Source organism: Aethalodelphis obliquidens, unplaced genomic scaffold (assembly GCF_003676395.1).
Source record: "Aethalodelphis obliquidens isolate GAN/ISIS:26980383/991018 unplaced genomic scaffold, ASM367639v1 scaffold30, whole genome shotgun sequence".
NCBI classification, from domain to species: Eukaryota; Metazoa; Chordata; class Mammalia; order Artiodactyla; family Delphinidae; genus Aethalodelphis; species Aethalodelphis obliquidens.
Genome location: NW_020837974.1, coordinates 9,188,594 through 9,214,971, shown reverse-complemented (window position 1 = coordinate 9,214,971; position 26,378 = coordinate 9,188,594). Strand labels below are relative to the sequence as shown.

Here is a 26,378-nt window from a genome sequence, read left to right as displayed (position 1 = left end):
TGTATCTATATATCCTTTTAGGGTTAAAAAAACTAATATGGTATCAAACATCGCACCCAGTTGTCACATCTCTCTGGTCTCCCTCAATTTAGAACAATTTGCAGCCTTTCTTTGAATTTTGACCTTGACATGTTTGAAAATTACAGGGAACTTATTTTGTAGACTGTCCTTCAATTTGGGTTTGTCCATTTCTTTCTCACAATTAGACCACTGTTATATATTTTGGGCAGAAATATCACAAAAACGATGCTGTGCTTTTTTTTTTTTTTTTTTTTTTTGGCCATGCTGCACAGCTTGCGGGATCTTAGTTCCCTAGTTCCCTGACCAGGGATTGAACCCAGGCCATGGCAGTGAAAGCGCTGAGTCCTAATCACTGGACCGCCAGGGAACTCCTGATGCTGTGTTCTTGTATTCAGTATCATTTGGAACCGTGACGCCTGGTGCTGGTAATGTTGATCACTTGATCATAATTAGTAGGTATTGGGGAAGGGAGGTACTTTAAGACTATGAAACACCCTTTTCTTCATCCCACTTTCACCCATAGGTTTCAGCATCCATTGATGTTTCTTGCCTGAATTAATTATTAATACAATGGTTTGCAAATGGTGATTTTCCAATTTTATCATTTCTTCTACATTTATTAGTTGGCCTTCTATTATAAAAAACTTTTTCTTCACCCCCATTTATTTATTCATTTACTTATTTATCAGATGAACTTGTGATTTCCTATTTTATTCCATAGGTTATAATCCATTCCTATCATTTATTTTGATGCTTAAATTGTCCCAGGATTGGTCAACGGGTGCCCCTTGCTGACCTCTTGTCATTTTGATGTGTCGCCTCATTCTTTGGACACGTCCATTCTTTTCTGGCTCAATAAGATATTCCAGGTTCATCTTGTTTTTCCCTGCCCCAGCCCTAGAATTAGCCATTTCAACAAGAATACCTGTTTCTTTTTGCTGGAGAATAATATTTAGAAACCGAGATCTGGGTGTTAGTTGTGCTCAATGCAATTAGGGTAACCTCTACTGCCAGGCCCGCTCAGTAGACACATGTTTATATACACACATAAACATACACATTTATACCTATGTTTATTCCTTTATCTGTGTGATGGTTAATTTTATATGTCAACCTTACTGAGCTGCTGGATGCCCAGATACCTGGTTAAATATTACCTCTGGGTGTGTCTGTGAGGGTGTTTCCAGAAGAGGTTAGCATTTGACTTGGTGGCCTGGGTAAAGCAGGTGGCCCTCCCTGATGTGGGCGGGTATCATCCAATTCATTGAGGGCCTGAATAGAACAAAAAGGCAGAGCGAGGTTGAATTCTCTCTTTCAGACTGTTGAGCTAGACTTGGTCTTCTCCTGCCCTTGAACTGGTACTTGCACCATTATAGCTCCCTGGTTCTCAGGCCTTCTGTCTGAGTCCGGAACTCCACCACCCTGCTTTCCAAGTCTCCAGCTTGCAGACAGCAGATTGTGAGACTTCTCAGCCTCCATAATTGCGTGAGTCAATCCCTCATAATAAGTCTCTTTCTCTATATTTATCCTATTGGTTCTGGTTCTCCGAAAACCCAAACTAATACAATTTCCATATATTGAAAAATAGTTTCCATTCAGACCTTAAATTCCAATGGCACAGGGTTCATCCTAGCTTTCCCCCTTTCCAGATTTTTACTGCCTTTTCCCCAATTGTTTTCAATATATTTTATAATTTGTTCAGTCTCCCTGTAGGTAGCTAATCCTCTGAGACAACAGGCTGCCCCTGACTTAGATGCCCTCCTTACATGGGGGTGGGTCTGGCAGGGCTGCCTTCCCATCCCACACCAGTGCCATCTGCATGCATGGTCCTGGCTGCCACTGGGCTATCAAACATTTCTAAGACTTTTATATTCGTTCATTCTACAGATATTTATTGAGCACCTACTATGCTTCAGGCATGTTTCCAAGTGACAGACATAAAACAAGAAGATAGACAAAGTTCCCTGACCACCGGAGCTCACATTCTAGGGAAGGGAGATAGACAATAAACAATAAATAAATGAGTATACCAGATGGTAAGAAGTGCTGTGAAGAAAAAGAAAGCAGGGCAAGAGAATGATAAAAGACTAGGAGATTGCTATTTTATATAATTCTGTACTATCCTAGGGAGATCACAAATATTAACCTACCACTGAGATGAAAGATAACCGTTCTCATGACTTGGAATAATTTTTCCAGCAACAGCATCATTCATGGATTCAAAAAGCTCTGGGTTCCCCTGATGGTTCAGTGATTAAGATTCCACACTTCCACCTCAGGGGGCACGGGTTCAATCCCTGGTCGGGGAAGTTGCACATGCCATGCAGTGCAGCCAAAAAAAAAAAAAGAGTTCTGTATTTCCAAGCACAAGTGAAGATGACACATTCGAGAAAACTGTATTAGGGAACTCAAAGGAGGTGCTAGGGATGACACATGACATGACAATGAGAAGCAGAAATACAAGTGAAGGGTTCGAATGAACTTTCACAAACCGTGAGCGTGGAAAAGAATTGTTTTGAAATAAAGTTATTTGTAAATATATGTGATTTAAAGTATTTCCATTTTAAATGTTTTCACTAAATATTACTAGGGAGCCGCTTATTTCATTTGCACCCCTAAATGTTTTAATTAGACTATTGAGCCAAATTTCTTTCTTAAAAATCTTCTCATTGGGAAAAGGAGGGCAATGTATTCAGGCATATAGTCAATTCCATCACAAATACCTTAAATATCACACACTGAGCAGTGAGACTCATTCCCCAGCTGCCTACTGCCCGTATCTCCCTCCTCTGCTGCACCCCCAGGATGGCTGAGCCCAGGCCTCAAGACTGAGCTAGAAGATGGTGGGCTGGGGTTAGGGAGTCTGGAAGGGGGAAGGAGAGCTGCCTGCTGGGCAGGGCTGGACTTTGTGGTCAAACAGCTTGGATTTGCAGGGCTAGGTGGCTTACAAACCATGTCACCCAACCTTCAGTACCTGGTTTGTGTTTACCTCTCTGAGCCTCATCGTCCTCATCTGTGAAATGGAACTAAAGGAGGGCCTTCCTGATAGGGTCACAGTAAGAGTGACCCTTACACAATGGCCAGAACTTTGTACAATAATGGGCCAGGGCCAGACTTCCCAGGGGAGGAGAAAGAGGGAGTAAATCTGCCAGAAAGCAGCAGAAAAGCCACAACAGGAGAACATCAACAACACACACGCACGCACGCACGCACACACACACACACACACGGACACGCACTCTCCCCAGCCTCGGAGCCTGGGTTGGCTGGCCCTTCCTGCTCTGAGCCCCTCACAACTCTGCCCCGGGGACAGAATTCCTGAATTCTACACAAACTGCCTCCCCTTCCGCCTCCAGACCCCGAAAGCCCATATACTTCCACATCATTGTCTTGTCACTGTCAGGGTGTCTCTCACACCAGCCCGGGAGTTTCTGGAGGACAAGTAGTGACTGTCATCATCCCGACCTGGGCACACAGGTGCTCAGCCGTGAGGGCGTGGGCAAGGCAACACCGGCCTTGCCCAGCAGGTGGCAGCAGTTCCCAATATTAGGGATCCCCACTCCCACCCTCCCTGCTGTTGGGATGGAAACCCCAAACTGTGCTGGGGCGAGGATGCTCCCAGACGCCCAGCCTTTCCTTCAGTGCTCCTTTATAGGAACACGCCTCATTCAAGCATCCAAGTGTTTCCAGCTCAGTCTGCAAACACACTTTCTGTGCCAGCCCTGGGGAATCGACAAGAACATGACCCCGTTCCTTCCCTTTATGTGTCCCCATCTAATGAGGGGACAGACACTTAACACACACTATATACACACAGGACGATAGTGCTATAGTCGGGATAAATACAGGCCTTTGTGGGACCACGCAGAAGGAGTCCAAAGCTCATTCTTGGGTGGTCAGAGACAAATTCTTGGAGGAGGTGATGTCTAGCGGGGAAGGACTAGAAGTCATTGGCCAGCTGCATGGGGAGGAGGAGAAAAGAGGGAGGAGAGGGCCCCAGGCATGTGCAGGTCAGGCGTTAAGGCTGCTCACAGGGTGGGAGGGAAGGTGGCCTCCAAGAAGAGAGGCAGGGCCAGACCACAAAGGACCTGGAAAGCTATATTGTGGTACCAGCATTTCCCTGCTCCTCAAGGAAAAAAGGAAACCTGAACAAGTAGAGGGGTGCAGAATGCCAGTGTTGGGGCACAGTGATGCCCCTTTAACGAGAGTGGGGAGAGGGCTCTACAGAACATTGCTCTGGACTGAATCTCCATCAATTAACCACATTAAAGAATGGGAGTGATGTGTGTTGTGGGGACTGCCTGGTTCCCACAGGGACGAAGCCCTGCTCTCTCACTGTCCATGTCCTTGTTCACAGCTTTGCCCCAGAATGCCCTTCCCTCATTCTCCACCTGGTCACCTCCTACTCATCCTTTAAGCCCCAAGTCAAATGCCCCACGTCTGCAAAGTGGTCCCTGATCCCAGGGAGGTGGCTGCTCGGGTACTCATTGGCGCCTTGTGCAGCAGCTTCTTCTTTAGCTCCTGCCATGGTTCTAGGTCCTCTGTCTCTGGCCATCCTTCACCTGTCAGTTTCATCTTCAGCCCTTCACCTACTTCCATAGACACAGACACACACCCACAGACACACACATATGCACATACTTCCCTAGACTGGGGCCCACAACTTCCATTTCCACCCCAAGCCAGGCTCCTCCTGCCTTCCAAGTCTCCAGCCTGTGTGCCACACTAACTCCTCATTGACTGTCTGCCTGTCTCCTCTGGATGTCAGGGCAGAAACCTTAAATAGTACACATCCTGGTCAAACCCCTCTCCCAGGTGCCAGTTCTGTGCTTATCGGCATGTGGTCAGTCACAGGGCCTGTGGCTTCTAGTTCATAATATCTGTCACTGTTTTGTTTTGTTTTAAATTTATTTATTTGTTTGTTGTTTTTTTTTGGCTGCGTTGGGTCTTCGTTGCTGTGCATGGGCTTTCCTTTTAGTTGCAACGAGCGGGGGCTACTCTTTGTTGCGGTGCGCAGGCCTCTCATTGCAGTGGCTTCTCTTGTTGCGGAGCACGGGCTCTAGGCGCGCGGGCTTCAGTAGTTGTGGCATGTGGGCTCAGTAGTTGTGGCTCGCGGGCTCTAGAGCACAGTCTCAGTAGTTGTGGTACACAGGCTTAGTTGCTCCACGGCATGTGGGATCTTCCCGGACCAGGGCTCGAACCCGCATCCCCTGCATTGGCAGGCGGATTCTTAACCACTGCCACCAGGGAAGCCTCTGTCACTGTTTTAATGTTTTACAACAAACATATTCTTTTCATAATTGAAATAAAGTGTAGTCGTATTAAATCTCTCTCTCTCTCTCTCTCTCTCTTTTTTCTTGGCCACATGGCTTGCGGGATCTGAGTTCCCTGACCAGGGATCGAACCCGTGCCCCCTGCAGTGGAAGCACGGAGTCCTAACTATAGCTACTGGACTACCAGAGAATTCCCTTAAATAAATCTCTTGAATGCCTTTGACCCTTCTCTCCAGCCGATGGGTCCTGCTCTTGTTCACACAGTCCCAGTCTCTCTCCTGGACAACGCAGCAGCCTTCCAGCTGGCCTCCATGCTGCTATAGATGAGCCTCTTCCCTTGCTTTAAGACCATCTATGGTGGCCTCTTCCAGCCTGGACCTCTCCCACAAATTCCAGATTCCTATGGGCAGTGGCCTACTTGCCCTCCCTGGTGGGATGTCTAATGGGCCACTCAAACTTAAGGGTCCAAACCCCGAATCCTATTACCACCTGCCACCCACCTGCCACCTGCTCCTTCTCTAGTTTTTCCTCCATCTTTGCAAATGGCAACACCATCTTTCCATGTATTCAGGGCAAAAAACTTGACTCCAGGCATCCTTGATGCCTCTCTTTCTCTCAGTTGGCTCTACCTTTAAGATGTATCCAGGGGAGCTCCCTGGTGGTCCAGTAGTTAGGGCTCGGCGCTTTTACTGCTGTGGCCCAGGTTCAATCCCTGGTTGGGGAACTAAGATCCTGCAAGCCACATGGCACAGCCAAAAAATAAAATAAAATAAAATAAAATAAATAAAAATAAAATGTATCCAGGATGTGACCACTTCTCATCACCACCATTGTATCACCTTTGGCCCAGCTGCCTGCGTGATCACAACAACTTCCTAAATACGTCCCTGCTTCCTCCCGTGTCCCCTTCCGTCTGTTCTCCACTCAGCAATCAGAGCAATCCTGCTGAAGCCCAAGATGGATCAGGTACCTTCTCTCTTCAAAACCCTCTGGGGGCTCCCATCACCCTCAGAATCAAAGCCAAGGGACACACAGTCAATTCCAACGCCCCTCCCTCGAGTCCTCTGACTTCACCTCCTTGGAGTTCTTCTTCACCCACCACACTCCAGGCATCCTCACCTCCTTGCTGTCTCTCCGATATGCTAGGCACACTCCCTGCTCCTGGTCATTGCACTTGATGTTTCCTCTGCCCAGAATGCTCCTCCCCCAGAGACCTACATGCCTCACTCCCTCACCTCCTTTATTTATTTATTTAGAAAAAAAAGGTTTTTAAAATTTATTTTATTTTGGGCTGCGTTGGGTCTTCATTGCTGTGCGCGGGCTTTCTCTAGTTGCGGCGAGTGGCGGTTACTCTTCACTGCCATGCGCGGGCTTCTCATTGCGGTGGCTTCTCTTGTTGCGGAGCACAGGCTCCAGGCGCGCGGGCTTCAGTAGTTGTGGCATGCGGGCTCTAGAGCGCAGGCTCAGTAGTTGTGGTGCACGGGCTTAGTTGCTCCATGGCATGTGGGATCTTCCTGGACCAGGGCTCGAACCCATGTCCCCTGCATTGGCAGGTGGATTCTTAACCACTGCACCACCAGGGAAGCCCCCCTCACCTCCTTTATTATTATTATTATTTTTTTTTGCGGTACGCGGGCCTGTCACTGCTGTGGTCTCTCCCGTTGCGGAGCACAGGCTCCGGACGCGCAGGCTCAGCGGCCATGGCTCACGGGCCCAGCCGCTCCGCGGCATGCAGAATCCTCCCGGACCGGGGCACAAACCCACGTCCCCTGCACCGGCAGGCGGACTCTCAACCACTGCGCCACCAGGGCAGCCCTACCCCCTCACCTCCTTTAAATATGTACTCAAGTGGCACCTTCTCAGCAAGGCCCTCCTTGACCACCTGATTTAAAGCTGGAATCCTGCCTCAAACCTGGCACCCTACTCCTTCTGTCCTGCTTTATCTTCTTCATAATATATTATCACCGTCATGTATGTTATTTTCTTGTTTGTCATCTCTCTCCTCTACTAGAACCCATGGAGGGCAAGGACTTTGGTTTTCTGCCATGTCCCTAACGTCTAGAATAGTCAGCACATAGTAGATGCTTTTTGATTAAGGGAATGAAAGTCGGACCCTTGATTGCCTCCCCCCTTGTCTTCACAATGAAGTTTAACGTTCAAGGTCTCCCTCACTGGACTCATCTCCCACCCACGCTCATCCCCATACCTGAGCACTGCAGCAGGCTCCTGAGGTTCTCCAGTTGCTCTCCACCCTCACCCCAGCGTCTGGGCACACTCCTTCTGTCTAGAATGCCTGCACCACTGCCTGCTGCAATGCCACTCCTTCAATATCCAGCTTGAATGTCACCGGCTCTGGGAAGCCACCCTGAATCCTTCACATATTGAAACCATGTCTGTCTCTCCCACCACTCTAGGAGCACCTTAAGTGCAGAACAGTATCCCCAGAACGTGCATTCCCAGGTAATGTTTGATGAATGAATGAATGAATGAGAGTAAGACCTGTATCAGAAAGGCAGTTTAAGTTGAAGGGCACACATTCATTCTCTATTCATTTTTCACGCTACCATTTAATATTCATCTCAATAAGTGATGCTTGGCATGACACCAGGATTCTCTAAGGGCAGCAGCTGTGTCTCCCCTTCCTGCCCTCTCCCCACAGGGCCAGACACTGGGCTCTGGGGCTGCACCCATGACTCACCCCACTGAGTCACCCTGCACAGAGGAAAGTACTCTGAACCAGGAATCAGCAGCTTCCCTGCCACCTGTTCCCTGTAACCCTGGGCAAGTCCCTCTAGCAGGTGAGTTCTGGTCTCGCATCTGTCAAATGGGGCACCACCAACACTTGCTCTGTGGGACACTCAAGGTTGAGGTCTGGACAAGTGGAAGGGATGTGGCTGCCTCTCGTGCTAGGCTACGTCTGAGCTAGTCTTGGACCAGACTTTCCTGGGAAGGAGGGATGGCTGGAACAGTGTCTCCAGCCTGTCTGCCAGCCAGCTAACCTGTGCCCACAGTCTCGGAGAACTGCTGGGCCTGGACATACTGGTCAGCAGGGGGCTGGCCCAGCTCCAGAGCAACACCTTGGCAGCCCTGGGGAAGGGAAGGGGGAGTGCTTGGCTTGAGGTCAGAGCATCTGGGCCAGGGCACAGAGGGGGCAGCTGGGTGTGTGTGTGTGTGGCTGCCGCTCAACAAGATGCTGGCAGGGACCAGAAAAGAAGCATCTGCTACTGACTAGCCCCCAGCCACCACCCCTCCACAGTATTGAGAAGACCTTCCCATTAGTCCAGAGGAGCTCAGCCCCTGCTTAGCTACTCCCAGCTTCTAGCTAGGAAGTAGGATCTCAGGCCCGGGGCTGGGATGCAGGACTGGGACTACAGGGAAAGGGGAAAGAGATGGGGCTATAACTTAGATCACCTTCCCCTAAAATAGAGGGGTGTCTGCATCTTGCTGGGAGTGGAAACTAAAGGAAAAGTGGTGGTCACTCAGCATCAGACTGTGAACTGAGGAATCCTGGGGAAAGAAGGGGCCAGAGCCTGAGTCTGGATGAGACGCTGGGAGAAGGCAGGAAGGGTAGGGGCTCAAAGGCTGGAACTCTAGAGGGTTTTGGCTCGAGGAGGCTTTTGGAGGGGGATGCTGGAGGTCCCAAGGCAATAAAATTAAGGAGGGAGGTGGGGTCTAACCTCTAGCAAATCCCCGGGGATATGAGGGCTCCTGGGGGTGAAGAGCCAGGGTCCAGAAGGAGGGATGCTGAGCGGCTGAGTCGAGGGATGGGAGGAGGGAGGACGGAGTTGGGACGGGAGGGAGCAGAGACTCTGGGAACCGACCCCAGGCAGGGATCAGGCGGGCGTCGAGAACGCAGGGGGATGAGGTCCCTGGGCTGTGACCCTTCGGAGGACCTGATTGGGTGTGGGGGAGGGTGGGCAGTGGGAGCGGGGAGCCAGAGTCCCAGAATTGGGCTCTAGGCTGGGACCCGCCAGGGCGGGGCGGGCGAGGGGCGGGGCCGGGCTAGGGGCTGGGGGCTGGGCCGGGGTCCCGGGGGCCGGGGCGGGGCCGGGCTGGCGCTGCGCAGCCGCGGGGCGGCCGCCGCGCATGCGGGGCTCACAGGGCTGCAGCCGGTGCCGCTGCCACTCCCGGGAGCATGAAGGACCGAACACAGGAGCTCCGCACGGTGAGTCCGGCCCCTGCGCGGCGCCCCTCGCCGCCCGTGCCCAGCGGCCGGGCAGCTCCCCGACCACCTCTGGCGACCTCTGGGGCGGTAGTCCCTGCGTCCCTGGCCAGGGTAGGAGGGAGCAGTGCCGAGCCGGGGACCCCCATCCGGGTCCCGCCCCTTGGACCCACTGGGGTCACGGGCTCGCATGAGCTCGGTTCCGATGGTTCGCGGACTGACGACTGGAGCCCGGAGTCCTGGATAAACTTTTCGGCGCCCCCTTCTTTTCGGGGGTCGAAGGGGTATTCTGGAATATCGGTGGCGGGACCGAAGCCTGACCTCTCGCTCGCCCCGCGGAGCAGGTCCCGACTCTCTCTCCCCACGGTGCCTCATCACTGACCCTTCTGCCCTTCCTCTGGTTTAGACAGACGGCGGGACCGGTGGGAAGGGGCCGCGGGCGGTCCGCTGTCCAGAGCCCCGCTGCAGGGCGCGCTGCGGAAACGGGGCGGTCGGGTGTGGCCGGGCTCCTCCGTTGGGCGCTGTCTCGCGGGGCGACCGCCGCCCCCATCACCTTCCATCACCTGTAGCTCCCGTCACCTGTGGCTCCCCACCCGGTGGCGATCGGCATCTGCTGCCCGCCCTGGTCCGGGAGGGGTCAGACCCGCTCCCGGTCCACATTCCTGACTTCCGGGCAGCCCGGGCCGGCGTTTCCAGACCCTTCCGGGGTTCCCTGGTCGGATTCCTACCTGAACCTATTTTTCCACCTGTGTTTCGGGGGCCCCTGGGGTGTGGCTTCTGGGGCGGGGTTCCGGTGGGGGAAGTAGAAGGATGCGCAAAGCGTCTGAGTCGGAGCCCGCCCTCTCCCAGCCCTGACAGAGACCCCTGCCGCCTGCTCCTCCTCGTCAAGGCCCCCCTCCCCTGGCCTCTGCTATTAACCAGGGTGTTCGCACCTCTCCCTTTAAAGATGGCAATCTTGGGGTGGGGGGGCTGGGGGGGACAGAGAAGGAAGGGAAGCCTGCCTGTGGGGAGAGGGGCATCAGGGCTCTAGACCCAGTTGAGGCTCCTCTGATGCTCCGGCTGACCCCCCCGTACTGGCAGGCCCCCACCTGCTGATCTCTGTGGCGGGGGCGGGGCTAGCTCAGTGTCTCCCCAGAACACTTCCCGTGCTACCCACCTTAGAGTCAGAGACCTGGGTCCCCTTATATGGAAAGTTCCAAGGGTCCTTTGGACTTTTGATCCCATGGCTTGTCCTCTCTGCCCATAGGTCCCCTGCATTTGTGCCTGGGTCTCCCACCCGTTGTACCAGTCTTGTCTCCTGGGCAGCATGGGGCTGGAACCTGTGCTCTCCTGCCTCCGTGTCCCCCTTGCTCTGGCTGCCAGCCCCCACTCTCCCGTCAGACCTGTGTTATTCCTGGCTGAGTGCCCAGACCCAGGAGTAAACCCCACGAGGTTTCAAAGGAAGAAGATGGTCCCTCATGTCGTGTATGGTATCTAAACTCTTCCCCCGCCAGCCCTTGTGGTTGCCCTCAAGTTTCCTGTGCTTGGTTGAGTCAGAAGGAGTGTGGTTATCTCGGTGATGAATGGCTGTGTGGTGCATTTGCTGGTGTTTGGGTGCCTGGTGGGTCAGGGGAGGGTGTATGTGGGAACCAGGTGATCAGGGAGAGCACAGTCCTTTCCGTCTGACATCCTCTGACTCATCAGCTTCATTCCCTCTGCTGAAGGGAAAACTGAGGCACAAAAGAGATGTGGCTGGCCTGGAAGATGAAGTGGGATGGTAGAAAGGGGCTTCACCTAGTCCTAAAAATGGTCACACTCAGACCTGGCTGAGACCTAAGGCCTAAGAGATCTTGGGCTGTAGGAAGCTTGAAGCCAGCTCTTTGCTCTGGTGTGTCTGTGATTCCCCCCTTCCCCCCAGCCAGCACACATACACGCACACACACTAGCCAGAGTGGTCTTTAGGTGGTGAGGCCTGGCTTCTCTGAAAGTAAACTGAGTCTTCCTCTCCAGACAGGCCCCCAGTCCAGGCATTCAGCGCCCATGAAGGCTGCTGTACTCATGGCTGGGTGGCTCTGCCCCTTGGGGGTTTCTAGCAGCCTTGAGGGTCCGCTGGCAGGAGCCCACACTGGGTGGGGTGGAACCATTAGTATGGGGCACTGCCATTTCCCCAGGTCTCCCTCTGGGCTGCATAGATTCCTATCTATGAAGCGGAGGTACCTCGAACCCAGTTTCTCAGGGCAAGAGGGGTGGTCACAGGTCTCCTGACTCTGACTCCATATTTGGGGGAGACCTTGAACCCCAGGAGCCAGAACCCCCAGGAACTGAGGCTCCAGTGCTAGCTGGGCTGGACAGAGGGTGGCGCTTGGGACAGCCACTTGCACCACAGCCAGCCTCCCTCCCTCCTCCTCCCCCCTCCTCCTCCTTCCCCACCACATTTGGAAGGAAGGCGAAGGGAGCTTATTTATAAAAGTCACACTTGGGGAAGGAGCTAGCACGTTTCCTCAGCGCTGCAAGCCAGGCCCAGCCCTCCAGCCTTCTCCAGCCCTCATCTCTCGTGGAGCTGATCCTCTCATGCAGAGGGAGAATGAAGGGGTCCTCGTGGGCCGGTGTGGGGACCTGAATGCTCTCCACAGCCCTCAGAGATCAGAAGGGCAGCCTGGAGGCCTAGGACGGGTGAAGACCTGGGTCACCAGAGTATACTGGGAGACTTTGGGGACAAGGTGTCCCCAGGCAGCCCCGCCTGGCCTGCAGCTGCCTCCTTCCCCCAGTTCAGAGGCCTCCCTGGTTTTCTTTCCGAGAACTCCTTGGAGCCGACCCACCCCTCCCTGGGCCCAGAATGGTGTTTATCTACATTCTGGGCCATGTGAGACACAGGGGGGCCTGCGACAGTAAAGAGGAGGGAGAATGGGGTAGCCAGACCCAGGAAGAACCTTCCTGGAAGGAGAGGACTTGGGATGGCCCAGAAGGAGGAGTTGGATTTGAATGGGAGGAGGGAGTGTGGTCCAAAAGAAGGGACCAGTGTGAGTAAAGGCAGAGGGGCTAGGATGCCCAACCCAGAGAATGGTGGGTGGGCCTGACATCTGGTCTAGAGCAGGGCCCAGCTCACCGGGGCAGCACTCTGCTGACCGGTTCCCTTTTTCTCTCTCACTGCTGGGAAGAGACTGGGGGTTCCCGGGGCAACAGCAGGCAGGTTGGTGCCTTAACCTCTCCATGCTCATTTGTCTGTACAGTGGAGCCAACCGGCTTTGCCCTGCAGAGCAGAAGAAATGGGAGTGTAAGAATAGACCCAGGCTAGGGGCCCTCTCCTTCCTTCGTTCCCTCTCATCACCTCCTTGGAGTTTCCCCACAAAAAAAAAAACCCAGTGGATTTGGGTACGTGTTCATCTGAGGTACAGATGGCCTCCAGGAACTATCTAGTCCAACCTGCTATTTTACAAATGGAAAACTGAGGTCAGAAAGGGCCAGGAGTTTATCCAAGGTCACACAGCACCTGGAGGGAGGCAGAGCTCAGCCCCTCCCCACAGCCCGAAGCTGCCTCCCTGAGCTGCTCTGGGGCCCTGCTAAGGGGTAGACCCGGCTGAGGGCAGGGATCTGGGGGAGGGGGAGGTTTGCAGGATGGGGAAAGGAGGAAGGGGTCAGAAAGGAGAGCCCTCTCTTTCTGGAGACCCAGCTCGGCCTCTCGCACACCCCTGACCTGACTCAGCTCTGGGCCTCTCTGCTTTAGTAATACCGGCTTTGATTAGTCATTAAAAAGAACAAGGGGAAAAAAAAATAGCCCTCGAGACAGACAACAGCAACTCCTGCTCCAGCAGGAATGAATCAAGCCGGCCTGCCAGCCTGCCACCGTCCCCCAGGACGCCCCGGAGGCTGCCTGGCCTCCGCACCCCTTGGAGGATTCACACTCTTACTTCCAGGAGGGTATCCTGGAATCCTGGAGCCTCTGCTTGGAGAGACCACCAGGGCTGCACGCGTGGTGGTTCTAGTGGGATATTCTCTCCCCTGTTGCAGCAGGTCCCTGTGGTGGGGCAGTGCTTTCTCACTCCCGCACCGATTTTCTTTTCTGATTGCTCAGGCCGGAGGTGATGATGCTAGAGCCGAGATGGCCAGCCGGCCAGAGAGGAGTGAGACCAGACCAGTGGTTCTCCATCCTGGGGGGGCTTAAAAAAAAAACTTAACCTCACCAGCCCCATCCCCATAGATTCTCATTTGGTCTGGAAGCTGTTTTGTTTTGTTTTTTTAATCCCCCACCGAAGGACTCAGATCCTGAGCCAGGGTTGAGAACCTGTGAACACTAGAACCAAAAAACAAACACCATGACAAATTGGATGTAGGTTGGATGTGAGAGGAGGAGGAAGAGTGCGGATGCTCCCCCCAGTTTCTGATTTGGGGGACTCTTGAGAACGGGGGTTCTGAGCAGGGGGGTTCAGAGAAGGGGGCTCAGGAGAAAGGTGGAACTTAGTTTTGGCCAGGTGGCAGACAGGGTGCCCATATGATGTCTGGGTGGGTTTGTCCAGAAGATGTTTGTACCCTTGAGTTTATAACTGCCTCACGACTCCAGCTGCCGCCTCCACGCTGCAGCCTCTCAAGTCCCCAGCTCTAGTCCAGCCCTCTTTCCGGAGCTGTGACTGCCACTTAGAGAGGGTTGGCGGATCCCCAAGGGAGCTGGGGCCCTAACCATTCAGGGCTTTGGCCTAGATGTGGTTGAAGTTGCAGGGGGCAACAAAGGCATAAACCGTCAGATTCTCACAAACTGAAGCAAGGATCAGAACAAATGAAGATCCTTCCCTTGAGCCCCAAATCCAACCAAGTAAACAGGGTGGGGAAGGGCTTGGGGGCTTTCCTTGGCAGGAAGAACTATAACATCACTTCTGTGATTCCCTGGCTGCATTAACAGAGGTAGACTATGTAGAAAGAGGGAGGTGATGGGTCAGCTCTTTGGCACTGCTCAGGCCACAATCAGCAGCAGGTTCAGTTTATATCTTCTACTGCGGGAGAAGACAGAGGCTGAGTGGAACAAGTCTGGGGCAGGGGCTGCAACTTAAGGCCTCTGGAAAGGATCTGAAGGGGAGGGAATGGTCAACTTGAGAAGAAAAACCCAGGAACGATGTGGATGCTACCTTCAGATCTCTGGCAGGGCCAGCCCAGGGAGAGGGCACCAACAGGTTCTTTACGGCCTGGGGCCAAACCACAGGAAAGGGAAGGACTTTCTAACGATTGGGGCTGCTCCGGATAGGCAGAAGTGCCCGAGAGAGCTGGTGTGCTCTCCATCCCCGGAGGTGTGAAAGCTGCGGCTAGATGCTGCGGCCAAGGTGCCTTTTCAGGTCCCTTAGGGCTTGAGAGTGTGTGCCTGTGGTTCCAGTAGGGATGCGAATAGGGTGTGGGGAACCAGAGGAGCAAGATACCCACCCCAGGGAGCTGGGGAAGGCTTCCGAAGGGGGTGGCAAAGCACACACGAGGGGAATGTCAGCTCCATGGAATTGGCACTGCCGGCAGAGGGAGCCACATGGTGACAGCAGGGAGGACAGTGGGTAGATTATAGGGGCAGGGAGATGGTTATAGGTTATAGGCGGAGTGTGGTGAGATCAGATTTCCGGCTGGGGCAGTGAGATGAAGAGGGGCGTGAGAGTGAAAAGGTCCTGAGGAGGAAGAAGAAGTAGCACTTGGTAAGGAAGGGTGCCCTTGGAGCATCCCCTCAGAGCCACAGCTGTTTGACCCAGGCTGTGAGGTCAGGCCCTAAACCCTCCAATTGATAGAGAGCATGGAGGAGGGTGTGGCATCTCTCCCACCACCACCCTTCTGTTGGAGAAGCTACTCAAGTCCAGCCTCTGTGCAGGGAGGCTGTGCGGGTAGCAGGTCAGAACTGGCTGGATGCCTGGAAAAGATAAGTCCATTTCACAGATGGGCAAGCTGAGGCCCAAAGGGAGGCATCAGCCCCGGGGTCCCTGGCAGTGACTCTCATCTCCAGTGACTCCGGCGCCCTTGTCTTTGGCTCTAGCGGGTCATCACTCCGGAAGGGAAGGGAGCTGGAAAATTCTCCTTCTGCCTCTTCCCATCCATCCCTATCCTTCTCTGGGCACCAGAAGGACAGAGAAGCCAGGCTGCTGAATGGCAGGAATTCCTGGGGCCACTTCCCAAGCTGGCAGGCTGCCGGGGAGGGGGCCCTGGGGTTCTCCAGGCTGCACCCTGCCTCGGTGTCCCTAGGGAGTGCTCCTCCTGCTTGGCTTGGTTCCTGGGCCTCAAAGTATGGAAATGGCTCCTAGATTCTCTGTGGCTAAGGGTGGGCTTGGTGGGGGATGGGGGCCACCTGGCGGCAGCCACAGGCACTTGTGGGAGCGAGGATTTATTTTAGCTGCTGGGGGAGGAGGTGTGATCTCTTGAGGAGGGGGGCCGCCTCCATAAAGCTCCCAACCAACCCCCTCTCTTGGTTGGTCCCACATTGGTGGGGTAGTGGGACCCTGAGAGCCCCAGGGCCACAGCCCTTTACAGAACATGCTGGGCTTCCCCATCCATTCTCAGCCCGCGTCCCCCAGCATGGCATCACTGTCCCCATTTCATAGAGGAGCAAACAGACCCGGAGGGGAAGTCCCTCAGTCAGTCAGTGTCTGTGCTGGGCCCAGAACTCAGCCCCTTCCCCAGCCGGCGGGGGCCCAGCCTCCCCGGTCCCTCAGCCTCCCCGGCCCCTCAGCCTCTGCCTGCCTCCATCCTCGCAAGAGAGCATCAGGGTGAGGGCTAGTGCCTCCTCCTGTGGGGCGCTGAGAAATGAGGAGGCATGACCCAGCCCGAGAACCCAGGTGACCATCCTGCCCTGAGCATCTGGGCCTTGCTGTGGAGAGGGACCTTGGCCTTGCCAGCAGAGTGGGCTGACCATGGCTGATTCCAGGTGTGGGGGACAGTAATGAGAGTGGCCAGCATGCTGGGAAGTCAGAGGTGTAATCACCCCCACCTCCTGATGGGCTGGCTTTTGTACGGCTGCCCCTGGGGCCGCGGGGTGAGGCCTGCACCTGCAGCTGAGGCAGGCCCCGGGCCAAGTGGCAACGTGACTGGCCTCTTGTGCCTGCCGGACCCAACTCTGGACCTGGAAGGAAAGAGGATCAATGTCAAGACTAACAAGGAGGGAGAGTTCCCCGAGGTCTGAGGGAGCAAGCCTGGCGGATCAGAGGCCCCTCACAGGCAGGAGCTCTCAAGCCGGCCTGGGTGCTGTGGGGATGGCCCATATCGGAGCCATCCCACCTTTTGGCAGGGATGTGTTCGTGGTGCCCAGGCCTCCCCCTGCATGGCCCTCCCCTGAGGGGGAGCTTGGAACTCAGGGCCAGCTTGGGAACGCCAGTCAACCTGTCTCAGGCATGGTGTGAGCTGGGGCCAGTGGCCGGGGGACTAAGCCCTGAGGTTTTCTTGCCTAGCCTGTGGCAGGGCCTCCCCAGCAGCACCCTAGGGTGAGGGGTGTGCTCGGAGGACCCCAGTCCTGTGGGGGAGGGGAGGCAGCTGAGCAGGGGAAGGAGTGCCTGGCACGGAGGTGGATACTTGGCCCTGTCACCAACTTGATAGGCAAGGCCTCTCTCCATGATCATGCTGGGTCCCCAGGGATCCTCCTCACTGCGGCTGGGAGCTGAGGGCGCAGCCAGGCCTTGTCCCTGCCAAGGGCCCTGGAGCTGCAGCCTGCGGGCCTGCTGTCTGTAGATGCTGGGCAGTTTGGGTGTCCCAGGTCCAGTGGGGCCCAGTGGTCCTAGCACAGGTCTGCTCATGTGTGCACACCCCTGTGCAGGCCAAGGACAGCGATGATGATGACGATGTCACTGTCACCGTGGACCGAGACCGCTTCATGGATGAGTTCTTCGAACAGGTGGGAGCAGCACACCTGCCTCTCCCCAAACACTGGCAGACCCAGGGTGGCCACGTCTCAACTCTGAGGCAGCCAGGGCTCTTACACACCTGCGCCTGTCTCAGCAGCCCACAGGCGCCAGTTAATGAGCCCACTGAGGCTCAGAGGGGAGCAAATTTTGGGATGGCCCATTCCTCCCTACTCCTACCCCAGTCTAGAAGGATCCTTGGAGCAGCCCCACCCCCCCTCACCTACCCCCTGAAGCCTGGCCCAGTCTGGCCCTGAGCCCTGACCTCCAGCCCTACTCTGGGCAAGCCCTGGGCCCAAGAAGCCCCCTCCCTGGATTTTGCCCCCAGACCACCTGGCCTTGGTCCACAGGTGGAGGAGATCCGTGGCTTCATTGACAAGATCTCAGAGAACGTGGAGGAGGTGAAGCGGAAGCACAGCGCCATCCTGGCCTCCCCCAACCCTGATGAGAGTGAGTGTGTAGGTGTGAGGAGCCCCACAGGCCTCCAGGAGGGCACTGCTGCGGGGAGGGACGCCCTTCATTGCTGGTCGGCTGAGGGCTGCCTGCGCCTGGCCAGGCTGGGGAGGGCTCCATGGGAAGCCTCAGGAAACAGCTGTCCCAGGCCCGGGGTGGGGGTGGGGTCAGTGCCCAGTACCACCTACCGGATGCCTGGTGAGAAGGGCGGGGTCAGGCGCCGGACCCGCCCTCCCCAGGTGAGCTGGCTGTTTTCTAAGGCGGCGCGGCTGGCCAGCCGGCTGTAGCCCTGGGATTCTGGGAGGGAGCAAGGAGGGAGGCAGCGGCCTCTGATCAATAGAGGGCCTCTCAGCCCAGCCTCTCCCTTTCCCTCGCCTCCCCAGGGGAGCAGATGGCAGCTCTGAGGCATCAGCGCTGTGGGAGGGCAAGCCGGCCAAGCAGGCAGAGTTTCCGGAAAAAGCTGGCAGCCCTGGCACTTGGCCATTGGTACCCCGGAGCCGGGCATTCTCAGGGCTCCAGGAAGTGACCTCTCTCCCTCTGCACAGGGAGGCTGTGTGTGTCTACGTTTCACTGTCTCCAGACGGGTCCCACTGACCTGGCTGTCACGATTCCCGTGGAGGTGTTGATTACTACTACACTAACATGGGCCAGTCTGACGGCATGCAGGCCCGTGACCCCCTCCCATAGAGGGGGCTCACCCTCAGCCCTGGGGAGGCAGTGACGGGCTGGGGCCCAGGTCAGCCACCTGGACTCATCAGATTGGGTGTGTGCACTGCCTGCCTGTTCTTGCGGCTTGCTCACCTCCTCTCTCCCTTCTCCAGCTCCTTTGGAAGGCGCCAGCCTATGGGGCCCCAGGACAAAGCACGGGGGAGGGTCCGGCTGCTGCCCAGGTGTTCATGGGAAAGGACCTACGGCCCATAGCCCACCACCCAGGCACCCAAAGCTTGATTTTGTTCTCAACTCCAGCACTGCCTCCCTATCCATGGCCTCTCAGCCCCAGGCCCACAGGCATCCTCAAGCACCCAGAATAAATCTCTCCATGGCCCCAAAGTGTGCTTGAACTTGAGGCCAGTGCCAGGCCCTTTGAAGGCAGAGTGAGTCAGCTGGGAGCCGGGGAGACTAGCCCAGGAAGAAGTGGGAAGGAAAGAGGGACACCCCAGAGCAGGGCGTACATCCAGTGCAGCTGCTGTGTCATCGTGCTTTGCCCCTTTCCCTAGAGGTTTGTCTGGGACGGCAGTATGTGATGTGGTTTGTCTGTGGGCCCGTGTGTATCCGGGTCAGCGCGTGTCCCTGGTGGGTCACTCCTGGTGAGGTGCAGGAGGGGGCTGACTGTGGGGCGAGACTATAAAGAGCTGGGAGTTGGCCTCTCACCTGCTGGAAGGTGGGGCAGGCAGGGGACAGAACTGCCCAACTCCCCCAGCCTTGGCTGCCTTGTGCCACCTTCATCAGACAGCACTAGTGACCAGTTTAGAATTGCCACCCATGAGCTGGGCAGTCAGGACCCGGCTGACGGTCACTGACATGGGCTAACAGGCACTCCCCAAGGGGAGGGGGCTCCCCATTAAGGGTTCTAGGGCAGAGGCGGAGCAGAGCTGAGGGGGCATCACAAAGAAAGTTGGCAGTGAGTGGGGGGCTTTCCTGGGCCAAGGCTTGCTCTGCCTCCTCTGGGGGCTGCCATCCAGGCTGGGCTATTCTGGGTCTGAGCAAAAGAGGCTGTGACGTCAGAGCAGCTGGTAACCGAGTTTGCCTTTGTTCCTACGAACAAGGCCTCTTCCCCCGCTCCTGGAAGCCCCCCACTCCACCTCGTTCACATTCCACTTGGGAAGTGGCCCTCCCACTTGATCAGCCACTGTAAATGCCCCTCCCGAGTCCCCTATGGGAGAAGCCCCAACCCCAGAAGCAAGCACAGGGTGGATGAGAAAGGCTCCAGCCAGGAGCTCAGTCCTGGTTTCTCCAGGGGGTGGAGCCATGGGGGGCTGCCCTGAGGCTGGGCTCCACCCAGCACCCCAGAGGGAAGCAGCCATCTTGCCCCACTTTGCCAGCCAACCCCTCGCAGGGAGCAGGGCTAGCTGGGCACCTCCATGGCCTCTGCCAGCTTTCCAGAGATGGTTCCAGTTGGAACAAGGGCCAGAAACTACGCCACAGCCCTCCCCCAGCTTCACCCCCTCATAGCCCCGCTCCATGCTACCTCTAGAGCTGACTGTACCCCAGGGGCCCACCTCTGTGAAGCTCTTCTCACAGCCCCCACCCGGCCGGGTGCCTCCAGCCCCCATCCACCTACCGGGCACTCAGCAGTTGGCCTTCACTGAGCTCAGCACCTGGGGAGGGGGACTTTGTGAAGAGAACAGGGTCTGCCCCGCCCAGGGTGCTTGATGGGGGCTGGCTTCTGCCTCCTTGGCCCCTGGCCCGCATCAGCCCATCAGCTGGATGTCCACCCCCAGAGCCACCAGGTAGCGCTAGGTGAGCCCGCACCTCCACCTTCGACTCAGGCAAGTTATCAAGTAAACGTTCCCCAGTGCCACCTTCAGCATCACCAGCTGCTCCACAATTACTTCTGCCTTAAATTTAGCCCCATCTGTTATCGGCAGGGGGTTGGGGGGAGCCGGCGAAGGCAGAAGGGAGGCTCCTTGGAAGACACACGAGAAGGGGTGAGGCTGCAGCTGGTGTGGCCCCGGCCCGGGATTGGAGGGGCAGGCGGACTCTTAGCCAGGGGACAAGGGGAGACCCAGGGTCTGCCCAGAGCCCCCTCGGGCCTGAGCCTGAAGATCAGGCATGGGGGAGCCCAGGGTGTCTACCCGCCACCCCTTCTACCTCCCCAGAAACCAAGGAAGAGCTGGAGGAACTCATGTCTGACATAAAGAAGACAGCAAACAAAGTTCGCTCCAAATTGAAGAGTGAGTCTGGGCTCCAGGCCTTGTCTGGGATGTGGGGGGCACTCCAGGCCTGCTTCCCCCACACAGCCCATGGAATTTCACTGGCTCTGAGGGGTACTTTGGGTCTTTCTTTCCTCACGCGCCGTTTACTTAGCAGCTACCTGGCAAGGCCTGTTTGTGCCAGGCTCTGGGCTGGGCCTTGGGACACATGCCTGAGGCTCCGTCCAGGGAGTGTTCCACTCTGGACACTGTCAGCTAAAGAGAGTTAAAGGAGTGGCCAGCAGTGCCTGGTCCCACACAGGAGCCCCCACACGCTCACGTGAGCACAGGCATGCATGCCCCGGAAAGCACAGGCCTAGGGGTCCCGTGCCCTGTGGTTGTGGCCACCTAGCCCTGCCCACCCCCCGACCCCCTCCACGGCATGCCCCCACTCCTCGCTCCATGCACAGCCTTCCTGAGCGGGAGAGAGACAGGGTGGGCCTGAGCCACCAGGCCTAGCACATAGTAGGTGTACACACACAGATACACAGCTTGGTGTGTGCCTGAGGCCTCACAGGTGTGTCTGTGTATATGCACGCACCCCCACACACATCATGCCTGGAAGAGCCCTTGTGGGCCCCGCCTCCATCAGTGCCTGGAGCTCTCTCTTGCTCTGCTTCCTGTGTGACCCCACTCAACAGACAAGACACGTCCCCCCAGGGGAGGGTCCTGAGCCAGATCCTGGGTGTGTGGGTGGCGAGGCAGCGGTGAATGGGGCAGGTTATCAGCAGCTGGCTGTTCCCCAGGCATCGAGCAGAGCATCGAGCAGGAGGAAGGCCTGAGCCGCTCATCCGCTGACCTGAGGATCCGAAAGACACAGGTGTGGGCGGGACCTCTGGGGTGGGCAGCCAGGCACCTGAGGCTCTGGGGCCCGGTGGGGTGGGCCTAACACCTGCACCCCCATCTCGGGCCCCCAGCACTCCACACTGTCCCGGAAGTTTGTGGAGGTGATGTCAGAGTACAACACCACGCAGACTGACTACCGCGAGCGCTGCAAGGGCCGCATCCAGAGGCAGCTGGAGATCAGTAAGCTGAGGGGGTGGGGCCAAGGGGCGGGGCCGGGCTGCCGCTGACCACCCTGGGGAAGGCCGGGCTCAGCGTGACCCCTGCTCACAGCCGGCCGGACCACGACCAGCGAGGAGCTGGAGGACATGCTGGAGAGTGGGAACCCCGCCATCTTTGCCTCCGGGGTGAGTGTGGACCCCTCCCCCTGGGGACCCTGGTGTGCGTGCAGAGCGCCGGATCTGGGCAGTCTTTGGACACAGCCACCTGTGCGGCAGGTTTTAGAGAAGAGAAGGCCGAGTCCCAGAGAGGCTTAGGGACCAGGCAGAGGTCACACAAATGTTAGGGGCAAAGGGGGAATTAAGACCCGTCTCCCGGTTCCTCCCAGTCGGGTCCGCTCCTTAGCTACCCCTGCTCATTTGCCACCGGCTAGGGGCTCCTTCCACCAGCCTCGGAACCTTTTACCCCTCTTGGAGGACACGGTGCCCTTGGCCTCTCTACATGCACGTGAAGCTCCATGTTCTACCCGGCAGGGGGGCTTGCTGAAGGAGGTGGCACACAGGTAGGGGAGGCAGCTTGGGCGTGTGGTTCTAGGAGGGGGTGTCGGCTACATTCAGTGTGGGAGGAAGAACAGGAGGAGAGGGGATGGGAGAGAGGCCGAAAGGCTGTTCAAGGCCTGGGCCCCTCGGGGCAACTACCACTCAGCTGTTACTATGCACGGGCACAGGTGGGGAGGGTTAGCCCCATGTTACAGGTAGGAAATCTACAGGTAGGAAATCAGGTCTCAGAGAAGTTAGGTAACAGCTAGTAAGCGCCGAGCAGAAAGTGGGGGGAGAGCTGCGGCTGAGGAAGAAGCCTCAGGCTCTGCTGTCAGAACGTGTTGCTCAGGCCACGGCCCATCCTGGTGGCCTGCTTCCACCCTCGGCCTCTTGCTGTCCCAGTCCCCACCCCCGCTCCCTTCAGCCGGTCCCTGGGTCCCAGCCCACTGCTCCCACCCTCTAGATCATCATGGACTCCAGCATCTCCAAGCAGGCCCTGAGCGAGATCGAGACGCGCCACAGTGAGATCATCAAGCTGGAGAGCAGCATCCGGGAGCTGCACGACATGTTCACGGACATGGCCCTGCTCGTGGAGAGCCAGGTGAGCGCCCGGGGCCCCACCGTCCCCCCCCAGCCCCCAGCAGCACCCAGGGCTGCACGACACGTTCACGGACATGGCCCTGCTCGTGGAGAGCCAGGTGAGCGCCCGGGGCCCAACCGTCCCCCCCAGCCCCCAGCAGCACCCAGGGCGGCACTAACCCTACCCTCTCTGCCCGCCATGCTGCCCTGCCCGGGAGGGACCAAGTCTTCAGGTAACTAACCACGTGCTGTTGAAACTGCCCTCAGGGTCCTGCCCACCTGAAGGATCCTCTCTGCATGGCTCTGCTTGGCCTTCCAAGACCCCAGGCCCTGCATGGCCCTACCCACCTTCACCCAGCCTTGTCCTGTCTTGTTCACCAGCTGTGTGTCATGTGGGCACTGTGGATGGGCACTTTTCTAGGAGCCGGAGGTATAGCCGTGACCAGGACAGCTGAGGGCCTGCTCCCTGAGAGCTAATGTCTGTTGGGCAAAAGGGCAGCATAAGTAAACAATGAATGGCATATTCTCCAGTTGTGCCAGACGTTAGGAGGCGACGTGACAGAGCAGCGGTTCTCAAACTTTAAAGTGCTCCAGGGCCACCAGGAGGGCTTGTTATACGTTCCCCTATTCTGGTCCCCGTTCCCAGACATCGGTAGGTGGGGTGGGGGTTCATAAATTTGCATGTCTCACAAGCTCAAGGGTGATGCCGACGCTACTAGTCCAAGGGCCACACTTGGAGTGACACAGTCACCGCAGTGGCCACTTTGGACGGGGTGGTCAGAGAAGGCCTCTCTGAGGAGGCGGCATTTGAGCTCCGAAGACTTCCCAGGGGACGAGTGAAGCAGTTGGCCCAGGCAGAGGGACCAGCAGCACCACAGTCCTGAGACCAGCAAGAGCCTGACTTATGTGAGGAGCAGAAAGGAGATCCGGGCGGCTAGAGCACGGGGAGAGCTGGAGATGACAGAGGTGGAGTCTTGGCAGGCGGTGCTGGGCTGCTGGAGTCTCTTCTAGACTGAAGGGTCTTAAGTGTGGGAGTGGCATGGCCCGAGTTAGGAAGCAGGGAGGCCTTGAGGAGGCTGCTGCTTCCACTGGGGCGGGAGACCATGGTGCTGTGGACACCAGTGGGAGCAGTGGGCTTGGAGAGAGCGGCCAGCCCTCAACACGCTGCTGCTGGGAGTCCTGGGCATTGTCATGGTCGAGTGGCCTCCGGGGGCTTCCTGGGACCAGACTGCAGGGCCCACAAGGCCTGTGGGACTGGGCAGGGGGATCTTAAAGGTTGAAGACCAAAGCCTGTCCGGGCTGGACGGAACCATCGTGCTTGGGGAGGATGGAGTGGGGGGCTCACCGTCGTCACTCTGGCCAGACTCCAGCCCACCCACTCCCACCCCTGCCTTCCTCTGCCCTGTGCTGTCCTCTGCCCAGCCCCGGGGTCAGGGCCCCTTCTGAGCGTCCTCTGCATGGTCCCCGCCCCCCTGGCTGAGGCTGCATTTCAGGGAGCTGCGCAGGGTGCCGGGGTGCCTGGCAGAGGCGAAGGGCACCGGTGAGAAGCTCTGCCCCATCCCCCTCACACTCTCCTTTTCTCTAACCTCAGGCTGCTTTCCCGAAATCCTGCCCTGGGCCCCCTCGTAACCCTGAGGGGGGCCCTCTGGAGCTCGGGTGCCCCTGGCCCTGCAGGGAGAGATGATTGACAGGATTGAGTACAACGTGGAACATTCGGTGGACTACGTGGAGAGGGCTGTGTCTGACACCAAGAAGGCCGTCAAGTACCAGAGCAAGGCTCGCCGGGTCAGTAGCCCCAACCCTGCCCGAGCCCACGTCCTCACGCACACAGAGCCCCCGGACCATCACAACCCCCTCCACGCTCTGCCTGCACCCTCCCTCAGCTCTGACCAGAGCCTCTGGTGCCCAGTTAAAACCCCACCCAGACATGTTCCAGGCCCTCACTTTCTCCCTCATTCAATCCCCCAGACTCTCCAACCCTCATCCCTCCCCAGAGCCCCTCCCCAGCCGCCCCACAGCCTCCCTCCTGGCCCCAGTTCCGCGCTGAGGTCTCTCCTCGCCTCCCTGTGCAGAAGAAGATCATGATCATCATCTGCTGTGTGGTCCTGGGCATCGTCATCGCCTCCACCTTCGGAGGCATCTTCGGGTAGAGACCACCCCACCACCACTGCGCTCCGGATGGCCCACCCCGGGAGGCCGCCTGGCTGCTGCCACCTTCTGGCTCGGGCCCTCTCCTCCCCACCCCATACCGCTTTCTCTGCACAGGGCCCCCGTTCCCACCCTGCCCTGAGCCATCGTGTGCATGACCCTTGTGACAGTGTGCGTCTGTACAGAGGAGGCAGAGGGGAGCCAGGCTGGGCAACAGCCAGCCCGGTGGGGATGGGCCGGCAAGGGACAGACTCAGGCCCTAGCCCAGGCCGCTCTCCTTATAGACAGGGCTGCCTGGGGTAGTCAGCTATGCTCCCCTCCCCCAGCCTTCAGTAATTCCACTCCAGCCTGGGGTCTGCCCTCTCCTGGGATTGAGACTCTCTGGACCCCAACCTTGCCTCCTACTGACCAGCCCATCTGCCCCATCCTGTGTCCTCTCCAGCTGTCCCCATAAGCCAAGCCCCCTGAGGGCTGGGGACCAGCTGGCCACATGGTGCTGCTTTTCAGGTTCGGGGAAGGGTGGCCCTGAGAGACAGCCCAGCTCTAAGCCTCTAACAGCCAATTCACTGCCAGGGAGGCTCAGGGTGCCGTGGCCGGGTAAGGCTTCTGGCTTCTGGCCGTGTCAAGACCAGGCTTCCTCCCCTGCCTCGGGGCAGAGTCCAACAGGTCTTCAGCTGCCTCAGCCTCCCTTCCCACATTCCTACAGCCCCAGGAGCAACCCCTTTGGGCTACGCCTGACCCCAGGTAATATTCTGGAAGAGGCTGACTGGTGCCTGGTCTCCAGCCACCCTCGGAGCTAGGGAGGCAGAGCGGGCCCCGGTCAGGCCTCTGCACTGGTAAAGCCCACGGCCCGGGCCAGCCACTCTCCCTGGCAGGCCCTAGTCGGGTCCTCAAGCCATTGTGTGTTGCATGTTTGGGACAGTGGTCCCTGCTCTCTTGTGCTCGGGAAGTCAGCATCCCTTCAGGCGCCCGCAATCTCGTCCTGCCCTTGCTGCCCCCCACTGACGTGCCACGTGGGTGTCAGGTGTCTGGGATGCAGTATTCAGCAGCCAGCCAGGGAGGGGCACCTCCCTCCTCCCCACTGTCTCGGGACTTCTCAAGTCTGAGATGTGCCCCCACCCAAAACCCCCGTCGCCCGTTGACAGGCAAGGAGCATGCATGCGAGCGCATGCAGCAGGGGCCGGGGCCAGGTCTGAGCCCCGCCTTCCCTCGGCTTTGCTCCTGCCCAGTGACTGTGACCGCTGTCCGTGTTGCCTTCTTGAACAGCGACTCCCCTCCCCCTCCTCCACCCCTTCACCAAAGGTCTTGGTACAACCAGCTGCCCATTTTGTGAAATTTTTATGTAGAATAAACATTTGTACCTGTACCATGCCTCTGCTCTAGACTTCTTAGTGTCATGACCTTAGGACTGGTGCTGATCCTACGTGGCACCACGGGGCTCAGAGACCAAGGATCCCAGCCGC

The 26,378-nt window shown here is 57.3% G+C and overlaps 2 protein-coding genes across 2 annotated transcripts in view; one reads left to right on the top strand and one right to left on the bottom strand.

The window, feature by feature from the left end:
- The window catches only part of LOC113630312 (uncharacterized), a 12,322-nt gene extending 2,306 nt beyond the window's left edge, over nucleotides 1-10,016 (bottom strand). Inside the window, exons 1-3 of the mRNA XM_027125511.1 lie at nucleotides 9,839-10,016; nucleotides 9,630-9,745; nucleotides 8,304-8,381 (exon numbers count right to left, since the gene is read on the bottom strand). Coding sequence (XP_026981312.1) covers nucleotides 8,304-8,381; nucleotides 9,630-9,745; nucleotides 9,839-10,016 — 372 coding nt within the window. The remainder of the gene's footprint in view (nucleotides 1-8,303; nucleotides 8,382-9,629; nucleotides 9,746-9,838) is intronic.
- A 6,188-nt stretch (nucleotides 10,017-16,204) lies between these two features.
- STX1A (syntaxin 1A) lies at nucleotides 16,205-26,346 on the top strand. Its single transcript, XM_027125509.1, has 11 exons — nucleotides 16,205-16,226; nucleotides 16,443-16,564; nucleotides 17,198-17,275; nucleotides 17,633-17,732; nucleotides 20,555-20,629; nucleotides 21,394-21,467; nucleotides 21,565-21,673; nucleotides 21,764-21,837; nucleotides 22,652-22,789; nucleotides 24,442-24,552; nucleotides 24,840-26,346. Exons 1-11 carry the CDS (start codon nucleotides 16,205-16,207, stop codon nucleotides 24,915-24,917), a joined length of 981 nt encoding a protein of 326 aa, XP_026981310.1. The 3' UTR covers nucleotides 24,918-26,346.
- The last annotated feature ends 32 nt before the right edge of the window (nucleotides 26,347-26,378 follow it).